The sequence below is a fragment of the Helicoverpa armigera genome, chromosome 5 (assembly GCF_030705265.1).
Source record: "Helicoverpa armigera isolate CAAS_96S chromosome 5, ASM3070526v1, whole genome shotgun sequence".
Classification (NCBI taxonomy): Eukaryota; Metazoa; Arthropoda; class Insecta; order Lepidoptera; family Noctuidae; genus Helicoverpa; species Helicoverpa armigera.
The window spans coordinates 9,092,575-9,110,877 of NC_087124.1; the positions used below are offsets into that span (position 1 = coordinate 9,092,575).

At 36.2% G+C, this 18,303-nt stretch overlaps 3 protein-coding genes across 3 annotated transcripts in view; 2 read left to right on the plus strand and 1 right to left on the minus strand.

Moving 5' to 3' along the window:
- Positions 1-174: 174 nt before the first annotated feature.
- On the minus strand, positions 175-5,383 carry LOC110381889 (titin homolog). Its single transcript, XM_021342318.3, has 6 exons — positions 5,123-5,383; positions 3,538-5,047; positions 3,005-3,176; positions 2,367-2,629; positions 2,101-2,284; positions 175-1,946 (listed from the first exon to the last, which is right to left on the minus strand). Exons 1-6 carry the CDS (start codon positions 5,186-5,188, stop codon positions 704-706), a joined length of 3,438 nt encoding a protein of 1,145 aa, XP_021197993.3. The 5' UTR covers positions 5,189-5,383; the 3' UTR covers positions 175-703.
- Positions 5,384-5,739: 356 nt separating this feature from the next.
- Positions 5,740-8,547, plus strand: LOC110381890 (NEDD8-conjugating enzyme Ubc12). The gene is made up of 4 exons (XM_021342319.3): positions 5,740-6,062; positions 6,322-6,455; positions 6,955-7,122; positions 8,132-8,547. The coding sequence occupies exons 1-4, from the start codon at positions 5,954-5,956 to the stop codon at positions 8,270-8,272; spliced, it is 552 nt and encodes a 183-aa protein (XP_021197994.1). The 5' UTR covers positions 5,740-5,953; the 3' UTR covers positions 8,273-8,547.
- Positions 8,548-8,828: 281 nt separating this feature from the next.
- The window catches only part of LOC110382813 (uncharacterized), a 44,459-nt gene continuing 34,984 nt past the window's right edge, over positions 8,829-18,303 (plus strand). The window contains exon 1 of the mRNA XM_049842520.2: positions 8,829-9,748. Coding sequence (XP_049698477.1) covers positions 9,679-9,748 — 70 coding nt within the window. The 5' untranslated portion in view covers positions 8,829-9,678. The remainder of the gene's footprint in view (positions 9,749-18,303) is intronic.

Here is an 18,303-nt window from a genome sequence, read left to right on the forward strand (position 1 = left end):
CCTTGTGACTGTTACTAAGCCAAAAGCTAGCAAGAAGTTATTAATTTCCTAGATATTATACTGAAAGGAATAATCATTTCTTTTAACTACATTATATTATCTCTTGTCCCTTGCACTATAAGGATCGGTTTGCACTCAAAACACTAGACAGAGTCAAATAAATAATAAACTATATATTCTTCTGTAAGATCATTTATTACTTTATATCCTTGTGATCAAATTGCTTATTAATCATACTTAAAGATTACTTACTGAGAAAAACAATATTTAATGCTAAAATAAAATTATTTATAAAATGAAGAATCAAGCCAGTACTGACGTAATTTGAAGCACTCTAAGGAAGTAAATGCGGTTATTTATAAATCTATAATACATAAACAGTGTATCTCAAATACACTATGTACGGCTATTGGCTTCCAAAGAATTTAGAGATGTATGTATATCAATTCAGATCAGGTTACCTACACATAGGTAGCATTTATACATTTATGTAGTATTTAAAATTAGGTGATAATAAGGGATAGCTATTTTATTTACAACCAATTAGTTAAAAAATTGCAGTTTGACAGTATTACCTGCATCATATACCAATTACTAGGGCGTACTATGTACTCATACAAATATTATCATCTATCTCATTAAATATCGTATTTTAATATAACTTAATATCAGTCATTTTTAACACAAATTTGGGCTACTGAGTTTATAAAGATGATGTTGATTGAATAATTTCTTGTAATCGAATTGTTTCCAATTCTTTGTCTGTGGGATCAACATCCATATATGTTACTGTGTCGACTGATTTTGATATATCTTTCTGTGACGATTCTTCATGTGATGCACTAGGTTCTTTGCTAAGAGATGAATCAATTGCCTCATTGTTATTGACATTTTCTTTCACTTCATTGTCACCTTTCAGATGATTATTAGCATTTACATCATTTATACTATCTTTTTCTGTATCTTTTTCAGAAATGATTCCATTGGCTGCACTTTCAGATTCTTTAATTGTTTCATCAAGACCAGTTCCAACAACTGTTTCGTCGATTGAAATGAGATCGTCTTTTAGATTAATGCAGACACCACCAGGAGAAGGCTCCTCCCCTTGACTTTCTTCGTCTGATGATGCAAGTAATATATTTTCAGACTCTTTACATTCAAGAGTATTTATCATGTTAGGGTCACAACTCTCTTTGTCATCTTCCTTTAGAGATGTTTCAACGTCTTTCGGACTGTCTGTTTCGATGCCCACAATGCATGTTTCAGTTTGTTTGGGTGGACCGTCTGCATCTACTGGCTGAACACTGTCCGATTCTTGAAGTTTTTTACTATCACCTTTATCAGCCTCACTTTCTGAAAAGCTTGAATTTTCAATACTAATGACATCACTTAGCTGCTTTTTATCGTCACTGTCGGAGTCAAGTGAATCGGAAATTGCTATTGGACTATCAGAGTTTGAAGACTCAAGTGTTGAAGATTCATCTTCATTAGCTGAATGGAGTTTTTGCAAAAGATGCAACTCATCTACATCTGATTCTAGATTGTCACTTTCATCACTTACTGATAGAGTTTCAGTAGCATTATGAGAATTTTCCTTGTCCTGGTTGTTCTCTATTGTATCGCCTGAATCTCCTTTACTTTCTTTATCTTCTGTTTTTGTTTCTTCATTTGTTTCTATTTTGTTTTCATCTACATTATCATCTTCAGGTTTTTTGGAACTTGCTTCAATTTCAGGTTCCTTCGATGTTTCATTATTTTTTTCTTCACTACTCCCTTTCGATATTTCTTGTATGAGTCTTTTCAGTCTTTCCTTTCTTTTACCTTTATTTTCTAATGAAACAGTTTCATCATTAACTTCTTCTTCACTTTCAACTGGTGATTCCTCTGCTTCCTTGTCGCCTATCTCTACAGCTTCTAACTTCAGCTGGTTCTGTCTGTCTGCATACCTGCAATGACATGCTTGCTCATTAGTAACCAAGAATAATCTAACATGCTAACATGTTTAACATTAAAAAATTTCATATATTCGTCTTAAACAAATAGAATAATTGATGATCGCGCAGTTGTTGAGAAAAGCGTACTAAACAGTATAAGACATACTTATTAAATATATCAGTCTCTCTCTTTGCTGCTAGTCTTTTATTTTCTTCAAGTTTGTTTTTCAGCTGGTCGTTATTTTCCGCGGGGTCTACGTCTAAGGTAATTCTTGAAGCTGCCAGTCTCCACTCATTCTCCTGTCGGCGCCGTTGCAGCTTTTTACCGCATCTCGTAAATAAATCCCGGGCTAATGAAGAAAACATATTTTTTAGTTAGAGATGCAAAAATTAAAGAAAAAGCTTCATAAACTGGACAGAATGACACAATACCTTCTTCCATAATATCAGCCTCATTCCAGTCTAACTTATCTTCAGTGTTTGCTTCTCTAACGCAACGGAGTACGTCATGGAAATCCGGGAACGGCAGCGGTGTGCCAATCGGGACCTTTTTGTTTATCCACTTCTCAAGACGTTTGGCCGGCCCTGAGGGTCTACCTGGCCGCGCGTCAATCTGAAGTCGAGGCTCCGAAGGCATTTTAGTATTTGTCAACTGACAAAATTTCGCATAGACGCGCATCATACGTTCTTTGTACCTGAAAATTTTGGGTTTTGATTTTGAAATACATTTTCACACAGATTACATAATTTGTCGAAATTGCATAACTCAACAAAAATAATTCAAATTATGCTGCTGCTATTCCTCACTATGTTTGTAAAAATATAGAATGAGGTAATTATCTAAACAGGATGTTATATTTTTATTGTGCCTTCAAACTATGCAAATAAATGTCTCTACTCAGGTTTTTGATAACAGAATATGATTCAGTTGATGCTATATTAAAGTACCTACTATCTATTTAGATATCTAGTACTATATCTAATACTTTTACTTATCAAAGTATGTAAAGTATTAGTATGCAGGTCAGTATGTAAAGTATTTCAACCAATCAACATTGTTGTATATTTACCGTTCAGTTAATAGATAAACAGAATCATCCTCATCCTCAAAGTCAACCTCCTGTTCCTCTAGTTTTTGTATAGCTCTGTGCAGTTTCTTTATGGTCTTCTCTAGCTTTCGGATCTGACGCCGGCGTCTCGAGTCGTATTCATTCTCCTCTTTAAACTCAAACTGCTTAGGCTCTGAAACATACATTAACAATGTTCAAATAACAACCCCTCCCAATACTCTATCTGTGCTCATTTGTTTGTGAGACATCTGAATTAATATTGTTGAAACAAATAGAGGATGTATGCACAATCACACTAATATTATGTAAGCAGAAGTTTGTGAAATGCGTTCACACATGGTTTTTGCACAAATTGCACATTTGCACAAATGGTTGAACAAATTTTGATGAAACTTAGCAGTATGTAGGATACTTTACAACATAGCGGAAGCTAATTTAGTTAAGAATGAAAATTAACTAATAAGTAGGTGTAGTATTTTTTGTATATTATATTCGTTTCTATTGTTTAAATAAGAATTCAATAATATTCAAACCTTCAGTTATTGTCTCCTTTTCTGCCGCTTGTGATTTAGTTACCTTTCTTTGCATGTTTAATTCATCAACAATATCTTTTATATACAAATACATCTTGTCAGGACTAGCCTTCATGGCAAGTACTTTACTTGAAACCATATCAATAAACTCCTCAGATTCTGTGAATGATTTTGGAACTTGTCTGTAATAGGCTTTTATTTTCTTGTCAACTATTTTCTTCATATCATCAGAATTTTCTAATTGAAAACATAGGTCTATGAAACTTTGATACACAGAGTGGAATTCACTCTCTGTTCTAGTCTTGCTACTAATACTACTGGTACTTGGATTCTCGTTTTTGTTTTCTTTAATGGCTACGCAATTGGTTTCCTTTTCTATATATTTTTCACTTTTGCCTGAATGTTGCTGATTTGATTCTGTTGATGCCTCAACAACAACAACAGTTTCTTGTTGATCACTATTTTGACTTCTGATTGAACTTGTGTCTAGACTTACTTCATACGGAAAATCTATTTCTATCTCAACAGTTTTCCTGCTATCACTTTCAGACTCTTTGGGATAATTCAACTTTTTCCTACTGTTAGGTTCTTTACTAGTACTTGTTTCATTGTCGCTTCCACTGGGTGACGCATTCTTTTCTATGGCCTTAATGGGACTATCATCTATAGTTATGGCCAGCTCAGCTCCAATCTCACAATTTCTTTTATTAAATGGTTTTATGGGACTGTCTTCAATTGTAATTTCAATCATTTTAGGGGTTTCTGGTTCTGCATTATTCTCTTCTTCCAATGTAGTTTCTTCCGTTTGCTCTTCAGGCCTTATGTACCAAGCAGGACTTGAAGTAGTAGATGCACTATCATCATCATCTAACTCCACTGTAGGAACTGTGATTATTTGCATCACATTGGGTTTCTTTACTGCTTGTTTGTTTTGAATTAAAGTTGGTGCTTTTAAGAATATAACTGGTTTTTTGTTTAACATGGTTGTTCTCTTTACTGTTATACCAGATGGCAAATTATTAAGGGAATTAGAGTTTAGTATTTTGATTGGATTTTTCATCACTGTGGCAGTTCTTGCCATTGAAGTAGTACTTGTGATTCTTGGAAAATTTTGTACATTTATAGGTCTTGTCACTGGTTTTGTTGCTTTCAAATTTTGTTTAACAACACGATTTTGAGTTGCCTTGCCGTTGCTCTTAGTTTTGCTAGCAAAAGGATTTGTCACCAAACTGGAGGCCTTTTGTGTAACTTTTTTCTTGGCTACAGGTACCATTTGAACTGCAGGTCGATTGTTTGTCGTGTTTGCAGGTTTTATTGGAATAGCTTTAGTAAGAGATACTCCCTTAGGTAAAGTAATATTTTTCAAAACTGTGGTTTCTTTTGAAGTTGGTCCACCTTTTGATACTTTACCTTCTTTCTGTGCCGAACCTATGTTTAGTTTGGCAGGTTTTATTGTTACTTCGTGTAACTTTCTTGGAATGCACACCATTGCATTAGGCATTGGCTTGATCTGTAACAACAATCAAATAATATTGATAACTTTGTAAATTAATCGGCAACACTTATCTATCTAATAACAGTGTACCTTCTTTGGTGCCGGCTCTGTTTCATCGTCCGAAGACCCCAATTCTATCACATCTTCACTTGCCATCTTGTATCAACAACTACTAGAATAGCTATAATAAATATGACTCGTCAATTGAAAGAACTTAGCATGGTACATGAGAAAAAGCGCTTGTTATTAAACAGGTTACGGAATCAATACCCGTCACAATGTTTTCCTCAACTACAATATTCTTCAACAAAAGCCGAGTAACGAAAAGAAAATGAAATGGCGAGGCGAGGGGGGTTGCACAGACTACTAAGTCTACTAGGGGGTTGTCAGATTACTGCCACAAACAGAACAGTATTAATAATCTATGGCTCCCAGTGCTGCCACTCTTATTACCGAGTGTTGTCCTTATGCAAGGAAAAATAAAAATATTTTATGTTCGTTTTATTTCTTATAGTGTACGGTTCAAGACTTTTTAGACGCTTTTAAGTCAACTAGAAAACACAGGTGAACAACTAGACTGAATAAAAATAATTACTACCATACTGAGTAAAAATTCAGCAACATTGATTAACAACAAAATGTCTTTGATCACAAATCATACACTGGGCACTCTGTATTTACGGATGATGAGAAAGAAAGAGAAACGTCATTTCATTCATTACTAGTGGTGATTGGTCAAATCTGTAAAATTGAAGTGAATTTATTTCTTTTTGTTAGGTTTGCCAATAAAATAAAAGGAACTATTATTTTATTTACAAATTGCAATCTACATAAATTGAAGTTTCGTACAAAAATTTAAGCTGTCAAAATAGATCGTGGTTTTATTTCTAATAATTTCTATTTTATCGATTAGTTAGGACAATGATTAAACTTTTTTCATTAAAACAACAAAAGAAAGATGAGGAAGGCTCGGCAAGAGCAGGAGGTTCACAGAAAAAAGCATCAGCCGCTCAATTGCGGATCACAAAAGGTAAAGTTGAGAAAATAGAACAATTTATGCGTTGTGTATTCATTGTTATTTTAGTTCAGTTCTTGATCTTCTATCTAATACCAGATGTCCTACCTGAAATAAGCATACTATGACTAAGGAGGTAGGTTTGTAAAAGTTGTTATTCTCCTTAGAATATTGCTATTATAATATGTTCCTGAGGTGAAGAGTACAGGATGCTATACATTAGAGAAGTAAAAAAGGTTGCTAATAATTCTGACTGCATTGTTTTTTATTTCAGATTTGAATGAATTGAATTTGCCCAAGACATGCAACACAGAGTTTCCAGATCCAGATGATTTACTTAATTTCAAACTAATCATATGCCCTGATGAAGGATTCTATAGAGGAGGGAGATTTATATTTAGTTTTAAGGTAATGACAACTAAATTCATGTTTTCAATGCAGTACTACAAAAAAAAACTATTTTAGTCTTTTGCTTGTCATTGGTGCAGTCACAGATAAGATTTAATACTGGCTGTTAAGGAAATAAAAAGATCTCAACATTCCAGTTCAATATACATTAGGCTTTTAGAATGTGGAGCCTTCTTATAAAATATCACACAGGTAATTAAGAAGCACAGCTTGAATTGTGTAAGGAAGGTAATTCACATAAGGAAAAGCCATAACCTTTTCCTCAAAACACAAACTAAGATTTACATCTATTGACTATTCTTCTTCCTCCTGCCCTGTTCCCAATTTTATTTGGGGTTGGCGCAATGTGTCTTCGGCTTCCATTTTTCCCAGTCACCACGTTCCACGTTATACTGACACTCACTCATTTATTGACTGGACTATAATGTGTTTCAATGCTTAAGTAATGTTATTCATAAAAAGATTTAACATTTCTGACTGAATAATAATAATTTTATAGGTAGGACCAAACTATCCTCATGAGCCGCCCAAGGTGAAGTGTGAAACAGCAGTATACCATCCGAATATAGACCTGGAGGGCAACGTGTGTCTCAACATCTTAAGAGAAGACTGGAAACCCGTGCTTACTGTCAACTCTATAGTTTATGGACTCCAGTATTTATTCTTGGTATGTGTACTCTTTTGTTTCTTATCTTAGCAGCCATAGACTTTTTTGATACTCATTAAAGAAAATAGTAGCTTATAAACATTGTTATTATATGATTAGACAGTTATATTTAATGTCTAATTCAATGTAAAATTCACTCATTAGACACTCAAAAGCAATCCATACTATTGTCATTTACCAAAAAATACTATCAACTACTTTGTTTACAAATAAATGTACACAAGCATGCTTTCTATACAAAATGGATGTCACTGAAAACACTATATTGATACTCTTTAAGAAGCTATTTATGTGACATCACACATCATTCAATGATGGTAACTTAACAAGTCTCATCCATTGTAGAAACTTCATTTAATCAGTATCTGACAATAGACAATGACTAATCAATTCAAGTGAATACTGATAATGAAAAATGGGGCTATAATTATTAAATGATGTCATGAATAGTACTGTAGGTTGTATGTGACACAGATCCCATAGTATTTATGTTATAGTCTTGTTAAATGAATGTAAAAACATTGTGCTTAACTTTTAATAAATAAATTGTACCTATTAGATTCACTATTGTAGGTATTTCATAATATCAAAATGATTACAAATAATAAGTACAATATATACTTTGATTTCGTCATCTTATGTATTGTTCACTGCTTTTCAAAGCATTTTTTTCATGAGGCAAAAACAAGAGGTTTATATTTATTTATTAATTTCAAAATTAAGAGTAATTCCACATGTACAGTTAACTTTCTGTTCAGGCACAAATATTGTAATTTCCCAGTGATTTCAGAAATATTCAGTCATATTTTTGTTTTTTAGAGTGAACCAGAAGAAACATTTGTGTGCGTCACGATATTGCATACCGGTGGAATCCCGCATAAACGTATTAAGCACGACGCTTAGTCACTGTCCTAATTGTATTGTTAAATCATAAAAGGAAATCGACCCACTGAGTACTGTTAGTAAAGGTTATGTGTGCAAAATTGATGATTTTTGTTTTGTTTTCCAGGAACCAAATCCTGAGGATCCTCTGAACAAGGAGGCTGCCGACGAGCTGCAGAGTAACAGGAGGTTGTTTGAACAGCATGTGCAGAGAGCGATGCGAGGCGGTTATGTCGGATCCTCGTATTTCGAAAGATGCCTCAAATGAAATCGCAACACTCAACTGTAAATTAATGCTACCAACCCTATATAAATAAAACAATCTCACTTTAAATTAAAGCATTTAATTATTTATTCATCAAAATCAAAAAGTGTGGATTGACATATTTACAAGGTCAATGTCATTGTATTGATAAGGGTTTGCGTCCTATATTTTTTATACATTATTTAACAAATATTTTTTTATTATATGAAAGTCGATGTGCTGGTTCCAAGTGGCTAAGTCTCGTAGAATTGGAAATTATATAGACCACTAAAATTAAATGGATTTATTTTATTTTAGCTTGTAAGTTTCTAATATACGTAGATGGCGCTTGTAGCAGTACGTATTTTTGCACTCGTGGTGTAGATGGCGTTACTGAATAGTTGTTCAAAATTTATCTTCATGAAAAACCAGATAACATGTTTTTAGCAAAAGTAAACACCACTTACGAGGTAACTGTAAATAATGAATTTAATTCCTTTACTAACATTTTTCATTCATGGCTGATTTTACGAATTATTTGTATACTCTAATCCACACCAGATAAGACTGTTCAGGTGGATGCGGCAGTTACAAAGTTTGGGCAGCCACGCTTACTAACATGCTCGGCGAGTGAATGGCACACGAGACGAGGTTATAGTCGGTACAGCGGCGCCAACACAGGGCAACGCCGCCGCCCCACGCGAGTGGCGCGAAGTGAGCCGCGATCAAGGGCCGGCCGCGTGAGTCAGTGCACACCGAGCTGTGCCCGAGCGCCTCGCAGTCACCGCAGTGCTACTCCGGACGCCGAGCCATTCGCGCACACCCGTCACACAATACGCTTTCTCCACACGGCAGCGTGCTCAAGGCAGAGCTGTTTCGACACGCCACTCGGTTGCGAAAGTCTGCGCGATGATATACAAGTGAGAGCCGACATCGGACGCCAGGGTAACGCTCATCGCACACGGTGAGCCAGTTTATTCCACGAGAGACATTCGAAACTCGCCAGCTGTGAGGGACGGGGGGCGCGCGACGCCGTCGGGTCGCACACGCGGGACAACCTTAACACATAGTTACTTACTGTGAGAGAAGCAACGGAAACCAATTTTTAATGTGTCAAGTCAGTATAGCTTATTGCTGCTACGTCAGATCGCTGAACGCCTCGAGCAAGAACTACAAGGTTATGCAAATGAGTTCTGAACGCTTCTATACCAGGAATAATCAAAAGACCATTCATAACTTCAATAAACTTTAACGTTTACGTTGTACCCTTACGGTGTATTAAGTGCTTATCTATCGTTTCTCTACCTTAAATTATCTTTCGGTGTCGCGTTCGCTAATTGCTAATTACTGTGGAAGTCGAGTGATAAGAAGTGTTGACTGAACGAGCGATCGGCGTGTGGAAATCAGAGCGATTGTATCAAGCGACGACAATGGCGGCCCAGCAGGAGGAGAGCCTGCTCTCGCGCTGCGAGATCCCCATCATCGACCTGGCGCATATAGGTGAGCATCTCCACTCTCATACCCTGCCTCAGACACGGACGTCCTGCCCACCCACTCAGCAGCGAAAGTCCTGCATTGAGCAGTGCACATTACAGTACAATGTACATTCACTTGGCAAAACTTTGTACGTTTATCGCCAGTCGTTATTGCGTAATTATAGTAATCAGCATCTGATAGGTATCATTTAAATTACAATGAGTCGGTTGTTCGTTTTTTTTTTTCATTATTATTTCCAGCAGTTGGTACAAAAAATCAAAGCGCTTTAGGTACATAGACAAGGTTCAGGTAAAGCGCAGTTTTATTTGAAATCTTGAAAATAATAAAGGATGTAAAGGCAGACAAAAATGAAATACATCAAGTCGACTACCTGGCCCTTTTGCTATAATAGAGGGGAGCTCGATGTGGCGTGCAAGCCGACAGCCGACCGACAGCTGTGCATCGATGCTTTATTTGTTGTCATTAAACAATCTCGGCATCCCGCTCTCGAGTTCAAAGACCGGACACCCAGATCTGAACCGTTCATCGCAGTTCATCCTCCTAATTCCGAGATACATTCTACTTTTAACGTTAATTTATTTTATCCTAATGGGTGCCTCATAAACTGTGGACGTTAAGGAGGATACTACATATCATGTGATGAGGGTTATAAACACATAATATAAATAAACAAAGGCAGGATTCTTTGAAGCGATGACTAAGTGGGATGCGTGTCCTATATTAGTTTAGGTTCACATACCTTTGTATATGTGCTAACATGCCGCTTATGAATCAACAGAAGGAAAGTAATCGTAGCTCAAGTTTACATTAACACAAACTATAGCTACTTGGCATGGTTGGCCATTAAAGCACTACTCGGACGTGTCTATAAAAAATCTGTACCTAGGGACATTTTGCATTTAAAACACGTTTATCGATTACGTGGACTTGAATTAAGTGCTGCTAATTAGTCTTTAATGTGAAATCATTACGTCAATAACAATGTGTAATAAAAGCACTTTCATGATAATTCTTTGTGATGTTATAATTAGATGTGTGATAGATTTGATAACAGGAATTTCCAGTTTTGAGAACTGTTAAGTGCTACTTACTCACTGTAAGAGTTAAGTAATAGTTCAAAAAATCCTGATTGTTATACTTTATAGTAACATGCATACGTCGGAAACTAACTCTAAACGGGGCAGACATAAAAAAGGAACCTTTACGGGGGCAACGGCCGATCGGCTCTTTGTAACTCCACCCGAGTGCAGGCAACTCATGCTATCAATGCATTTGCCGACGCACCATGCCTTACACTGGCGTGTGCACGCATCTTTTTTAATACATCAGCCTAGCTCAACTTTAATCCTATAATTCTGAGCATCATAAAACGATTCATTCGTTAGCGTTACACAGCATAACTTTGCTGAAACTCATTTGAATATTAAAGCAGCTTTTCCGGATTTTTGGGGATAGGAATTCAATATTAGTCACACCCACAAATGTATAATTTAATCGTCATCGGATTAATTCCCGTTTTCATGGAACAATTCTAAACAAATACTTCCAGGAATGTTTCGGTTGTTGTGACGTATAACATCCGTAAATCCTACAAGACTTGTTCGAAATATAGTTTAACGAGGTACCTATGTCATTATGTGCAATCGAATGCGTAGATGCATTTCTACAAGCTACCATTTCATTTTGACTTTCATTTCCATTTTCATGAAAAAGCATAAGTTATTACATACCCTGAAACAAGTTTCCTTACTAACCAGGTAACTAACTACCTATTAAAATACCATAATACAGAAAAAGAGCCTTACGAAGGTATTCACAATAACACGAGTTTCTAGTGCTTATTATTTTTCTTGGAACAGCTTTGATTGAAATACCTAATAAATAAAACATTTGAGCAGAATAAATAAATAAAAATTGCGATTATTTTTTACCTAGAAGGGACAGGAAAAAACTGTTTTTAATAAAAATACATCGTACAAATCAATCATATTACGTCGTTTGTTTTTGTCATCAATAAAGGACAAGATTAAATAAAGCAAAGGAAAGATAAGATAAAGATAAATAGTCGTACCTATCCAATGTACCTATCAATTGCAAAATATTGTCAAAAGTAATCGATGGATAAGATTAAACGTTGTTTTTAAAGGTCTTACCTAACGGCTTAAAAATGCTATCGAAAAGGTTGGGTTGATCTAATCTCGCCTCAATGAATTGGAAACAATTTCACAGCATAGTTATATCTAATCAGTTAGTAATAGAAAATCTAGCCCTTACACATGAGAACCGAACCGCAATCCTACAATCATCCTATCAGCATTCAATGCCATGAAAGAAGGAAAGTTTGCAAATGAGAACAATAAAACAATCGGGTACCATTTTGATAAAGAGAATTCGAGAACTACAAATGCTTATTATTACTACATATACCTATTAACGAAGCATTTATTTTCTATCTCCCATATCAGATAACGATAAGATTTACCGTTACGCGCCCTCATAAAAACGTCACCGAGGTAGGTTATGTACACATTAATATTATTTACAACGTTAGCATACGTTTTGAACGCGCATCAATGTTAATTGGACTGTCACATCTGATTCTGCCATCCGACCACTGACCCACATTCGCGTCCATTCATCAGTCGACCGTTTGACAGACTGTTTCAAACGAAAAATACGACTTTATTTATTTTCTGACACTCTTTGGATGAGAGTGTATCGCGAAGAAATGAGTAATCGGCTGAGATTTTAACGAAACAGTGACTTTGATTTTCAAAATGAACGTTATTGCAATTTTCATGTGATCTTGTATTGTTCGATGTCCATTTATCGAATAAGATTTGGGATTCCCTGGCATTTTCAAGCCCTACCTTTAGCCATCTGAAGTAATCTCTTAACAAATGCATATGAGGGTAAATTTTTTCAGTCACTGAACATATTAATATTCTGATTGCATTAGATAGAGAACATAATAAAAGCCATTTTGTATCCAGTATAAATAACAAGTTATTGCATTGATGGCAGCTTTAATCGTCACAGCACATTGAATAAATTACAAGGCATCGGTTCACGATACTTTACAAGATAATTGTTTATTAATTACATTATTATATCTCAGGTGCGAAAACATGTGACAACCCATGTAGATACAGTTGTTACACGTTTTACAAAGAGGACTATGGTATGGTGCAAAGTCTAGCAGAGAGTCGCCATAGAACCTGCTTGGTAGTTGTATTACTTTTGAAACAACCATTCGAACAGTCGTAAAGTTCTAAATCTAAGGTACCGAAAATAGGCTGAACCTAATTGTAGTTTCCCCCGTTCTGTGAACCGCGACGGAGATGATGTCTCACGCCCGCCGTTCATAGACGCCTCGTTACGTCACGCCATGCGCTGACTACCCGTGTATTTATACACCACTGGGAATTATACGTCAATTCAGTTATTTTCACACAACGTGCTAACTACGCTGAAAGTGAGCAATTACATTAATTTAGCTGTCAAAGTTTTATTGAGAGATAAGACTTGTAATCTAGAGTAGAGCGATGAGTACGGGAGCATCAGTGCGTAGAACACGCAATTTATTACAGCCTTGAGGAGTTGAGATAATTTTAATGTCAGAGTAACCGTCAGACACGCTATATTTGCGAATATGACAGCGCGGTGATGTGCTCTTGCGCACAGCTTGACGCCGCGTCGCAGTATCCTGCGCAGGGCATCGACGCGACGCCATAGTCGGTCAAAAACCGTAATAATGTTCCGCTACTTCCTCGAATTTGTTGAACTCGTTTATATTTCTTTTTATCTTTTGGTAACATGTTGCAAACGCTCAACTCGGTTACTCGGCCACTCAGTTCATGTCGACGACGCGACGTGTTCCACTAAATAGCATCTAATCACGAATTTTTAAATCAACACGCGGACATGAAACTTTGTCTAGCCTAACGCTAGACTGTTATTAACGCAGCTGTATAAATATTTATTGCACACGGAAATTCTCTATTCAATGTAGTTTAGCAAGTAATGTGATACAATTTCTAACATGTAACCTGACACCAACTAAACCATTCCATAAATTATACACTCAACTAAATCATACAAGTATAAAATAACAGGTATCTATGGTATACAGCCTATGTAATGTGCGCCATATGTCAGTACTCATTTTAAAATTGCTCTGAACAATGTAATTTTCCTGTTATCAGAAGCAGAACGTAACGATGTCAGATATGAGGAAGTCAAAACTAATAGCACTTGACATGCCTATAATGTTGACGAACAATTTATGCATAATTTGAGTTACATGATGGAAATATCCGCACAAGAGGAAGCGGATTCAAAACTGTCACTAAAGTTTATTATTTTCCTATCACAATTCACACACAGTACCAGTACCAGCTTCCTCGTTTAGCGAATGAAATCAGCTGGGTAAAAAAGAAATTCCTAATATATCGGGGTATTAAATCCTTAGTTCTTATATAAAAAGCATATCATAGATCTATTTACCTCTTCAAACTTGATTTGAAATACGAGTATCAGGCTGGAAGGAAAACTCGTTATGAATAAAGGTTTCTATCAGGAAAAAACAATTGACAGTTGAGGCCAAACCACGGCTGTATGGTCTAAGATGATGGTGGGCCTTGTCTTGTCCGGTACCTTGTCTTCTCTTTAATGGCAAATTAATACCCATGCAATTAAAAGAAAACTCTTCATCATCATCATCATCTCAGCCATAGGACGTCCACTGCTGAACATAAGCCTCCCCCTTAGATCTCCACAGATACCTGTTGGAAGCGACCTGCATCCAGCGTCTTCCGGCGACCTTCACAAGGTCGTCTGTCCACCTTGCTGGTGGACGTCCTACGCTGCGCTTGCTAGTCCGTGGTCTCCACTCAAGCACTTTTCGACCCCATCGGCCATCCGCTCTGCGAGCAATATGGCCTGCCCTTGTCTTGTCTTCTCTTTAAAGGCAAATTATTACCCATGCAATTAAAAGAAAACTCAGTGTCTCTGTAAATCTCTGAATATCAAATTGGTCTTCAACACTTTACACCTTTCAATTAATCGGCTTGTCGTTAGCAGTGTCTGCGTAACAATTTTCCGTTTACAAACAAGGCAAGGTGTACATAAATGGTAATTTGATATCCGACTGTCTCCTATCTACAAGTAAGCACTTATATTAAAGTAGAGCCAGCTCTTTCTTCTAACTTGTCTAGCCAAACGAGTTGGTTACCTACCTTACCACGAATACCCACTAGAGAAAGCAAGAACTGAGTAATGAACAAGGGTAATAAATAACTGTTATGTTATTGTACTAACCAAGAGTATCCAATAAATAAATACTTACCGCTGTAAATTACATACGCAAGCGGAAAATTCTTCCTTCCTCGAATTTGTTTTATAAAAAGTAAATATTTCATCATGAACGATAAGTGCGACATCTTTTTCGGTATTTGCATAGGTTTTTGAACTGTTTATTATACCTGTGTATCTCACCTTCACGCTTTTCCATAATGAAATAAGACTTTATTTGTTCTGAATATTTTAATGCCTTGCCTTTGTCAAACTCGAATTTATTAGTAAAACTCTTTAACCACATATCGTGAGTCAGCATTCCTGATTAGGTACCTACTACGTAATCATTCAATCCTGAATTAACTTCCGACCGCATAAAACTCAGCACCCGGCAGTAATTCTAATCAATTCAAATATTGATTGTTTACCACAGCAATAACTCTTGACTCGAAGGAGTTATGTCTTCATAAGGCATGAACGGGTTCATCTATTATACGTGTGTTGACATACAAACCGGCGGCCTACGAGGCCTCTTAGCCGTATTTGTTGAGACAACACTTCGAGACGTTACGTAGCAGCCGGTTGGCGGTTTGCAGAATTGGAATCGGTCATGTCACCTCGAGCCAGCCATTGTCCTCGACTAAAATGCTGTACATCCTAATGACGCGCGAACTGCTATTGTTTGCCGCGCCATCTGTGTACACCAAAATCGCTGCGAATATTTGCTTGTATACAACAAGGTTGGCAAAGAGCTGGAAAATATTTTTTTCACTGAATTTTTGATGCAGTTTGATTTATTCTTTAATCCAGCCGGTTTCCAATTGGCATTCAATTTGAAGTGAAAAAAATTGAGTCATTCGATTCGTGTGTTTGAAAAAGTTTTACTTATCGAATCCTTAAGTAGGTAGGTTGTTTCTAAAATGGCTGCTTTCAAGAGCTGCCTTCTTACAATAACGTGTATGGCCCTCATCATTACAAGAGGTGACCTGCACAGTGTAAGCTTCTGAAAATTAAGGCCACACATCAATCACTCTTATCGAACATTAGATGCGCTGATTCGATGCATGTCAAGTGCGTATGCAACGATGCACTTACACCGTGTGCCTTGTATTGGTTCAATTTGATTTATGAGTAGTTTATTGAGTCGGCACGTGTAGCATGAATGCGTCCTCGTGTACGACCAGTTGCCCACATATATTTTCCTAGTGGACATAAATCAAGCCAATCGCCCGAGGCAGGCTCGGGTTGTTCTATGCACGGCACACAGCTGAGGGCAATGCATCGCATTTCTTGATGTTGTTTTCTGAGGAACGCGTTGTATAACTTCGGAGTACGAAATGGGACAAGAATATCAAAACCTGAAATAGATTTCACAACGATTCCAAAGTTCTTTTTATTTTGGTTTATTTTTCCCCTCTATCTATTTTCCTAGAATTTCCCGTACATTCACGAAACATTCAGTTTTTCACGTTAAACATATTTTACAAATTGATCAGCTAGTTTTAAAAATCTATCACGTGAGATATTATCAAAATAGGAACAGTTGTTAAATATTGAATCACTTTATGGATAGCTACGAGTATAACACCAATGCACAGCTGCAAAATAATAGGTACTTACCTATTTGATGTTTAGAAAGCAAACGTAAGAATAGTTCTCGGTAGTCGTCTTTGTCATTGATCTGTGTGAATGGGGCTAAACAAGGCTGGTCTCCGTTAGAGAAACCGCTTCTCGTTTAGTTGTGCCAAAATCCTATTTACAGCAATCGTCCAATTATAATACATTTCCAATAACTGTTTAGGCATGTTCCTAAGCTTGTTGCCCCCTTGCCACGCTGGTAGGGTATAACAATAGAACTAGCTGTTAGTTCTGAGAACATAATAATAATGACACATCAACTGCATTTTTTTTCCGATGCATTTAAGAAGTAGAGTATTCAAACCTATCTAGTGGATAGGATAACAGTTATTAGCAACGTGTTATCAAGTCTAAGTATTATTTCAAGTCCCTTAGGCAAGATAAGATCATATGATTTCCTTAGCGTTTCTATAAAAGAGTTGAACTACACGAATTGTTATTCACTATCTTCACTGATGCAAACCGCAATCTAAATTAATGTGTGCCGATTCTTCTGTAAACAGAGAATTAGTTTCCGAGGCATATAGACATTAACTGGTTTATCTCATAGGCCAAAGCAGCCGCGTGCCAAAAACACCGGCTTTAGATATACTCTAATCCTGTGATAAAAGAACCTAAGCGTGCCTAGGATTATATAACATTCTAAGATAAGCGTACCAATAAAATCTATTCAACAAATTCTAAATTCTTTAAACACTTATCATAAATACTTCGATAATTCTAATCTTAGCTGCTTAGGCGAGTATTTCTCTTGAACAAACAATAGGTATCTGCAAATAGTGATTGCCTTAAATAAATACAACGGGCAGTCAGAAAATATGCAACCGGTGAACGGCACTTCGTAAATAGATTTCACTTTCTATCCTTGTCTTGTCACCTTGGTCTCTGCAATGGCAACAACTGTTTTAAGTTAACCATTTCCAAAATAGCGGTTAGGGTTCCGACAGAACAATATTGTATGATTGTTTCCTCATACTGAAAAGTAATTATCGAACTAATGTTAGTACAAACATTGTAAGAAGTATAACTGGAGACTTATAATTATTTCTTGGAAAAATGTTCGTGACTTGCAATAACAAAAGAATATTCTACATTTCGTTTTTATACCCAACGTTTTTATTACATCAAGCCCTGAAAAGACGTGTTTCAAAGTTAAACGGATTTTCTCTAAGTATAAAACTGAAAAACTTAAATTGATTAAAATGTCGATGCTTACTATTTTAACCCCTCTGCTCGACAAGATTTTGACATATGACTTTACCGTTGATTCGGCGGGATATTTTGAATCGCGACATGGAAGTCAAAAATTTGTACTAACTTTCAACACATGAATTCTAAGTCCGTAATGCCTGATCAAAAGTATTTTAACTATAACTTTAGAGCTCACTTATTTGACAACAACGTGCAAAGGTCAAATGGGGTCAGTTAATTCAGAAAAAGATAATAATTACGGTGTTTTTAAGTCTATCGAAAAGTTATGCATTTCAAATTTGGTGAAAACTTACCAATAAATAATCGCATCACTTTCTCAAACACAACACAAACGTCATATTTATAACATTTTCAATCCGTTGCAATACATTTCGTGCACTTATTTATGTTCAATAACTAAAAAATCAGCACAT

Coding starts and splice junctions, on each gene's coding strand:
- LOC110381890 (XM_021342319.3), top strand. CDS start 5,954: ATGATTAAACTTTTTTCATTAAAACAACAAAAGAAAGATGAGGAAGGC. Junction 6,063..6,321: donor TCAATTGCGGATCACAAAAG/GTAAAGTTGAGA, acceptor TTTTTATTTCAG/ATTTGAATGAATTGAATTTG. Junction 6,456..6,954: donor GATTTATATTTAGTTTTAAG/GTAATGACAACT, acceptor ATAATTTTATAG/GTAGGACCAAACTATCCTCA.
- LOC110381889 (XM_021342318.3), bottom strand. CDS start 5,188: ATGGCAAGTGAAGATGTGATAGAATTGGGGTCTTCGGACGATGAAACA. Junction 2,285..2,366: donor GGCTGATATTATGGAAGAAG/GTATTGTGTCAT, acceptor TTTCTTCATTAG/CCCGGGATTTATTTACGAGA. Junction 1,947..2,100: donor GAGACTGATATATTTAATAA/GTATGTCTTATA, acceptor ATGTCATTGCAG/GTATGCAGACAGACAGAACC.